A 9,054-nucleotide genomic window follows, 5' to 3' on the forward strand; every position below is an offset into this window, starting at 1 on the left:
TTCATACAAACAATTGGGCATTGGCTTTATGTTTGTCCAAATGTTAAGTGTAATTATTATATAATCCAAAGATGATGCTATCCTGGGGAATCTTGTGGGGATAGGTATTTAATTTGAGGCCGTACGTATTATTTTCAGGAATATGGCCTCATCTGCCCTCTTGATTTATATAAATATATATACATATATATAATAAAGTATACGAATTGTCCCCACCAGAAAGACAAAACCTTGCCTGGTAAATGTTAGTGTTTGGGACTTCTCATATTCTTCAGCTAGAAAAACGATCTGTGTCCATATATCAAATACTGTATACACCTGGCACTTGCAGGCATAGGGTAGTTTGTCCTATGCTATCTCTTCATCGGGAAAAAAAAATACTGTATACACCTGCAATAGTATCAGCTCATCAATTCTTGTTTGTCTCTTCTATGTTACCAAATATTCATCAACCCAATGACTTTGTGAGTTAAAAATTTTAAAAGAAATTTAAGAAACTGATTGGTAACAATTTATGTTACCAAGTTCTCAGATTTAATGTATAAAAACTTGAAAAAGAAATGGTTAGTGAAATGAACTGAATATAAGGTAGATTGGAGGATGTATAACGTTTTGTGATATAATATCAATGAGTCACCTTGTAGGTAGGAATGTCGTTGTGTACTTTTTGCATGTGCTATACATAAAAAGTATTAAAATGAAATGAAGGATCGAATATAATACAATAGTGCAATAAGTTTTTTTTTTTTTTTTTGCCATGAGAGAATATTCTTTCATAGAAGCATCTATGAAGTAACCGGAGAATAAATTTGAAAAGCAAAACAAGAAGACGAAGGAGAATACATTGGAGGAAGCGTTCGATGAGTGCACGACGAAGATAGGCGCACTTCTTTCTGTTTCTCTTTTTGAGGAGTCTATAGTAATCCTTGTTCTTATTGCCTAACTTCTACTTCAATATAGATTGATTATAGAATGGGGAAAAAAACAGAGAGAAAGAATTAGTATTGTGTATATCTAAAATGATATGAAGTGGAAGGAAACCAAAAAAAAAAAAAAAACCCATGTCTGGAAGAAAATCCACATGTAACATAAGTTATTATTTATTTTGTGTATAATGCCTTTATATATATATGCATTATATATAGAGAAATTTCATATCGCTAATTAATCCATGCAAATTAATGAGTATTATTATTTATTATGAGGGTCTGAAATTTGGAAATGCAAAATGGTACAAAAAATTTGATAAAATATTTTGAGTTTTTAAGATATTTGTAATTCGTAAAACTAATCCCTCCATTCCTTTTTATAACCCATGCTAACAATAATCATGCGTAAATTAAAAAACTAACTACGTCTAATTAATTCTTGCAAAATTTAAAATTACCTTAAATAAAAATTCATTAATTAAAGGAGGTTGCTTAGTTAGTTAGGGATTACCAAATCAAATGATAGTTAGAAAAAATTAAAGTACTAATTTAGACAAATGTTTTCTTATTTTCCTTTTTAACAAACTGTACCTCGTGCATATTAAACATTATTGTTGTAGTATTATTTCTATATATTGTATTTAATATGTTTGAATACTTTAATAGCAGTTAAGAGTGGTAGATGGATAAAATGATACGTATACACGTATATATTGTCTCCAATTTTAAATATAAGATTTAGTTAGAGGTTCAATTTGGCTATAAATATAAAACTCTAATTCATTTTGTCGTCTATATATTTATTTATTTTTTCATGATATGTGTACATATCTACTATTTCTGGTCTTGAATATAAGAAATAGTTAGAGATTCAATTTGATTCTAAATATAATATTCTAATTCACTTTTTTTCATATATTTTTTTTTCTCAAAGTGGTCCCCATGATGAACACACATGCTAAATGGTTTTCATTCTAATATACATAATTAACAAAGATATTCTAGCAAAAATAATACTCGTTTATCTTTTATTTTGTTAGTAATAATATTTATTTATTATAAATAACTAGCAGTAAAATTATACAGTTTTTACAATTGGAGGTAGTATAAAATTGGAGAGATTTTGAAGTGCATAAACAAGTGAGACGTCAATTTTCAATTTTGGGAAGATCAACTAATTAAGCCGTTAGGGGAAGCACGCAGGAAAAAACAGCCAAGATGAATAAAATCCAAAAACCACCTGTGCATATATGGCTCATAACTCCCTATCAGTCTGTCACCTTCCATCTTCGGGGCTGCCCGTGAACCCACCCCCCTCACATATACCTATCTCCTTGTCTTTCAATTTGCCCACTGTCCCCTCAAATTTTGGGTTACTAAGAATTTTATTTTTTATCATTCAAATGAAATTTGAATCTTTTAAAAAAAATTGATGAAGTTTTAACTTAAGTTTATGTTTTAATGTTTATCAAGTACCTGTTTATTTTTTATTTCAAAATGTACTCATTAAAATATTAAGTAATAAAAAATATGAAACGCCTAATTTTTTTTTACACAAACTTTTAAGAGATTTTAAGATTTGAGATGAGAATTGCATATGTGATCCTTCGTATTCCAGTGATTTCTCTAATTCCTTTTAGTTCCTCCTCCTCCATCTTGTTCTTTAATTTGGTGGATTTCTATGTTTTGGCTATTTTTGTTTCCATCTAATGTAAGTTTATTTGATTATTCTGCTTTACATTTTGCATATTTCAAGCATTATCGTGCACATGTGTACGTGTATGGGTGGGGTTGCCATTTTTTACCACGTTTGATTTGTACAAAAAGATTCCTGCAAAAGTTAGAGAATCAATCAGCAGTGACAGAAGATTTCTTGTAATCACAGGAGATCATGAACAATATAATATGAAGGATTCCAACAAAAACAATGTTTTAGCCAAACATCACCATCAAAATCGAAGAATAAAGAAGTGGGGCAAAATCTTTTTGTTTTTTTTTGGAGTGGTTCTGAGATTAGTAGAAACGGCTGATTATGCTGAAAATTGCAAACCGGGGCTGTGTGATGAAACAAACAGCTATACGGAAGATTGGAAACAGGAGAGCAATCCACGGCATTAGCGGATCTTGCTGTGGCACCACAAGGCATTGTTTTCTCAATCATAGAGGTAATATAATTTCTTATTCATGTTTCATAAATTGATATTGTAATCCATTTATACTCAAGAGGAGAGCCTTTTCATATGTTTTGAACGCTAAGCATCGGGGTTGACAAAGAAATGGGCAATGCACACTCATTTACCTCCTGCTTTCCTCTTGCTCTTTTTGGTCAGTTTTCTCTGTGTAACCTCATCCAATCTTACATAGTACTCCTCCGGTCCGAAATAGAAATTATACTATAAAATGAGTCTTATATTTAGAACTAAAAAAGTATCAATTTTTTATTGTCCAACCCTCTAAGAACTACACAGATTTGAAGGCTTGTCTTCCCAACTAGCGACTTTACGGTTTTAGTGCTTGTCTCGTAACTATCTTTAATTTATTTGCCTCATATTCATGTCTTTAGTGATCATCAACGTCATGAAGAAGTCTGATGAGTTGGATTTCCATAGTTAAATAGAATTTATTTTGATATTATAATTAATACATTTGACAGATATTATATGGTTGTTCAATTTTTGATTTTACATACACACATTAGTTGTAGCTAGGAAAGTCTTCGCCAACAAGAGACGTCCCATTAGCACTCAATTTTGGGAGCCTTTTGGGCATTATAAGATCAATATGAAGTAGAGCAATGACTCATTCAGATATTATCTAGTTGTCCGATCCCCAGATATAGTTGGTCGGTTTTTAATTATGGCGTGTGAAAGGTATATAACTGCTCTCTGATCTTTATTTCTCTACACATGTTCTCTCGTTTCGTGGGCCTACTCCAATGCCAATTGGGCTTGTGATCCCACTTACACGTGGTAGACAACTGCATATTTCTTGATGATTCGTCTCTAATAGGCACGACAAAAACAATCAATCTGTCACTTGCTCCCACATTAAAGCTCAGTATCATGCAACCGCAGACTCCACTTCTGTACGTAGTTTGGCTTGTTCCTTGTTTGGTTCTTGAATTGGGAATCAATCTCCCAAACCTCTCGTGATAACCATATACATAGTACCGTTCAAATTAAACGGCTCACAATATTAATAATTTCTTGTTTCATATTGGTAATGACTTCTCAATCTGTTATAAACACTATAAATCGGAAGCAGAGGCTACTGTAACTTTATATATATAAAGGTATATATCTGTAACAAGTCTCAGAATTACAATACTAATAAGACCATCCAGGAGAAACATGCAACGAGCCCAGGGCTGCCTCTTTTCCAAAGTAACCCGACTAATGTGGGACTCATGGGTCATTTTTGAGTCGTTAGTTTTTTTCCCAATACGATTTAAAGGTGTAAATCGTATTAATTAAATGAATGTCCCTTTCGTTTTTCTTCTTCTTTTTTCTTAGTATGAACACGTGAACTTCGTTAATAAACATGTTTACGAAGTTCATTGAACAACTCAACACTCAAGCTATTTATATATACACACATTTATATATAAGCAATATTCAGCTAACTTTTGAGGAACGTTAGATGGAAGGGATAAGATACCGCGTTGCATGGCTTTAGAAGGGCCGTTGGGTTAGTCATCTTATAATACACACACACACACACAACATGATAAATGATTAATTACATGATTTCGAAGTAAATTATGCGATTGGAATATAGCGTCCGCGTTTGACTCTGCGTGTGTGTGAGTTAGAATTTCAATTTCCCACTTCCTTTCATATATATATATATATATATATATATATATAGCTAGGCACTGACAATAATACGAAGGACAATACATATGGAAATTCAGTTGTGTCTGAAACACCAAGTTATGTCATCTATCAAACATGTACATTCCTTTAGACTCTTCTTAGAGATAATTAGAAAGGTTTCTTAGAATCCAAAATCTTTTTTTTTTTGGGGAAGAGCTTGCTCTAATAATTAAAAACTGATCAGTCATTAAGAAAAGATATTATCGGTACTACTTAATATATCAATTTAACTGACTTTTAAATGAATAAATGAAAATTAATAATGTCATCAGGTTATGCAAGGCTTCGTAATCATAACCTGATCACATTATCAATAATCATGTTTAAATGTTTACTACTTGTTGCGGTCGATTCAAGTTATATATAATTTTATTAGTATTTTCACTTTATATATGGTTTTAATTATATTTAGTCTCTTAACTTTTAAAAATATATTTTTTAGTACTTTGACTATAAAACTGTTAATAAAAAAATGATATAGGGATTTAAAATATTGATAAAATATTCTTAAATATAATTTAATTTGTAAAATAATCTTGTTACGAAAAATTATTATTTAAGTCTAACAATTTTAGAATTAAAAGATTAAAAAAATGCTTTTTAAAGTTAAAAACTAAACTAACACTTTGTATAGAGCTAAAAGATTCAATATATATTTTTACCTTTAATTTATGATAATTAAAATTTTCGAAATCGGTGAATGTATAGTAAACACGAGGGTCAAATATATGTGTGTGTGTAGTGAACACTAAACGACAACCAAAAAAAGGGGTCTGCTGAGAGGACTCAGGCAGCTGATGGATGGTCCCCAGCTCCCCATGCGGCACTTGCAAACTACAAACAGATGTCTTTTGGATTCTTTGAAAATTTTAATTAAATAAATTGCGTGTCCATATCACCAGACAGAGACCTTCAAGGGGGACCGCTAACAATTGACGGTAGTAGACATTTGCGAACTTCTAAGTTTTCAATAATTTAAAGCTCTAGCTCCCTTATGAGCACGTTTATAATTTCATATAACATGCATACAGATTTAAATGAATAATTAATATATAATACAGAGAGGATCAAAAAGTAGTGATCACGAAGCAAAAAGTTGGCAAATTATTGAAGGTATATAGCATCTTCCTTTGCTCTCTCAGATCTGTCCTTATTCAATTTACAGAACAGAAGAAAAAGAGAAGATGGGAAGGAAGCCTTGCTGTGCAAAGGAAGGTTTGAATAGAGGAGCTTGGACTGCTGCTGAAGACAAGATTCTGACTGAATACATCAAGATTCATGGTGAAGGCAAATGGCGACACCTTCCCAAAAGAGCAGGTTAGCCATTTATATATATATATATATGTATATGTATATTTATATGTATATGTATAGCTTTTTTATATTTATATATATTCTGAATCACTGATACACACAAACACACACAATGATATATGCAGGTCTGAAGAGATGTGGGAAGAGTTGTAGGCTGAGATGGTTAAATTATCTAAGACCTGATATCAAACGAGGAAATATTACTGATGACGAAGAGGATCTCATTATCAGGCTTCACACTCTTCTTGGAAATAGGTAATTTTTTTTATCTCTCTGCTTCAAGTATATATCTGTTCCTTCGATCATCTTAATTTAGTCCGTATTTAACGTTATTAACAATGAATTATGTGTTTTATACGTACGTAGGTGGTCTTTGATAGCTGGAAGACTGCCGGGACGAACAGACAATGAGATAAAGAATTATTGGAACACCAACATCGGAAAGAGGCTTCAAAATGGTAACTCAAAATTCTTCACTACCTCAAATGGCGTTGAACCCGGCTCCTCGAGTTTAGCCGGGCAAGACTCCGACCCGGATCCAGAGTTTGACATAAAACCCCCACAAAAAACGGCTGCTCCATGCCCGATTCCACCCAAAGCAACAAGGTGCACCAATGTGATACTTAGCCAAGAACTCCAACCTCGTAATCACACGAACGTTACCTGCGATGATGAGGAAACAATGGACGCTCCACCTTTCGTGGATTCCGAGGGAATCGTCACAAACAACCTGTTGGATTTCATGGTGGATTTTGAGATCGACGAGGGTGTATTTTCAGATCTTCTGAATACGGACATACCAGAACCATCTTGTTTTGAGAATAAAGTTGTGGCTGTGGAAGAAGCAGACAGTAGCGCCGCCAGCACCAGTGATGAACAAGGTTGTTATTATCATTTGTCTCCTCCGACGATTTCTAATAATGAAACCTGCTTGAATAATGTTTCCGATGATTCCATATTGCATAGTCCTGAGGATTTCCAATCAATGTCGGCTCTGATGGAGACGATGAATTCGATTGGCTTTGAAATCTTCTAAAGCGTATACTAGTTGTAATTACTTCTGGGATGTTTCACTGCACAAAGATTTCGATCTTGTATTATTATATTGACGTTGAAATTATAGCTCGATGTGGGAAATCTCAAACTATAAATTATTCCATTTCTGTTATGGTTATTAGGTAGCCATGTGTGCTCATAAATAACATTTGTTTTTCTTTCTGATAATGGGAATTTTTCTTCCTGTCAATTGAATTCTCAATGTGAGCGCTAGCTTAGTATATGTGTGATCTGACAATTTAAATTCAAATAGTCTAAACAAATATATTGAGAATACTCTGGCCCAACTTACTTCAAGACTCAGTCTAATACAAAGCCCAATTCCAGAATAGTGTATTAGGGCTACGTGTACATTGTTTTTCTGCTTTCACACATGTATATCACGTGCTCTACGTCTTTATATACTCTATTGTAATTCACCCTCATTGCAACAGTGAATTTACCATTCCTTCCATGCTGTTTCGATGCTTGTGCTCTGTTATGGTATCAGAGCAGTCGCCGCTTCCCTGCTCTTCCTCTCCTTGATTTTCGCACAATGTTTTCTTTTTTTAAATCATGTTTGAATCCACAACTCCCTCTGTAAGCTCGACGTTCTCTCCTTCTTCTCAATCCACCTCTTTGTCTCTTCTTTCATCTCCTACCTTAGCTTCTGCCTCTTCTTCACCGTTTCACTTCATTTCTATCAAAACTTACCATTGATAACTATACTATATGGAAAGCCCAAATGATTCCCTACCTATATGGCCAACAACTGTTCTCTCACATTGATGGCTCAGCTCCCCCTCCTCCATAGCTTCTTGATACAGGTGTCACTAATCCCGAATACACTGTTTGGTTCTCTAAAGACCAGTATGTTCTTTCAGTTCTCATTTCCTCCTTGACTGAACCTTTGATCGGTCAAGTTATTAAAAATAAAACCGCTAGGTCCATGTGGGCTGCTTTAGAAACACTGTTTGCACAGAAATCTCAAGCTCGATTACTCCATCTCCATCATCAACTCACTTCTCTCAAGAAAGGCTCTGAGTCAATCTCTAAGTATTACAAACGAGCTACACTTTTGGCCGAATCTCTTAGCATTGCAGGACGACCAGTGGATGACCTGGACTTCATCCTCATTTTACTAAATGGTCTAGGGTCTGATTTTGAGTCCATAGTAGCCTCTTTAACTACCAAGACTCACAAGCTATCTCCAGAAGAGGTCCTTAGTTACCTTCTCATCCATGAAGCTCGTCTCACCACAATTCATCTTCCTTCGGCAGTTGATATTTCTGCCAATGCTGTGAGTCGACAACCAGCAACCTCAAATGCCTTTTTCCGTGGTACTTTTCGTGGAAGGGGACGTGCTGGCCGTTTTTTCAGAGGACGTGGTCGTACAGGACGTGGCAGGGGAAGGACCACTTTCTCACCTTTTCCAGCTTTTTCTTCTTCCACCACTCCTTCTGACAATTATTGCTACTTATGTCATAGACATGGTCATACCGTCCTCACCTGTTTCAATCGTTTTAACCATGCCTATCCGGCTCCTCCACCACCATCCCTGGCCGAGGCTCATCACTCCTCCCTATCACATGTTCCAGATAGTAACTGATACTTTGACACCGGAGCTACACACCATATGACCTCTGATCTCTCACAACTCAACTTAGGAGCAGCTCCATATCACGGATACGACCAAGTTAGCATGAGTAATGGTTCTACTGCACCTATAGCACATTCTAAAGCAGGCTTACTTCCCTTGCCTACACCGTCCAACAGTCATGGCACTTTTCTTCTCTCTGATCTCTTGCATATCCCTACCATTTCCAAAAACTTAATTTCTGTCTCTAAATTCTGCTTAGATAATTATGTGTATTTTGAGTTTTACTCTTCTCATTTTGTTT

At 34.5% G+C, this 9,054-nt stretch overlaps 1 protein-coding gene across 1 annotated transcript; it reads left to right on the top strand.

The window, feature by feature from the left end:
• The first annotated feature begins 5,846 nt into the window (after nt 1–5,846).
• On the top strand, nt 5,847–7,338 carry LOC114711922 (transcription factor MYB8-like). The gene is made up of 3 exons (XM_028896353.1): nt 5,847–6,121; nt 6,244–6,373; nt 6,485–7,338. Exons 1-3 carry the CDS (start codon nt 5,989–5,991, stop codon nt 7,152–7,154), a joined length of 933 nt encoding a protein of 310 aa, XP_028752186.1. The 5' UTR covers nt 5,847–5,988; the 3' UTR covers nt 7,155–7,338.
• Nucleotides 7,339–9,054: the final 1,716 nt, after the last annotated feature.

The sequence above is a fragment of the Neltuma alba genome, unplaced genomic scaffold (assembly GCF_004799145.2).
Source record: "Neltuma alba isolate B1F8T4 unplaced genomic scaffold, ASM479914v2 tig00011322_pilon, whole genome shotgun sequence".
Taxonomy (NCBI): domain Eukaryota; kingdom Viridiplantae; phylum Streptophyta; class Magnoliopsida; order Fabales; family Fabaceae; genus Neltuma; species Neltuma alba.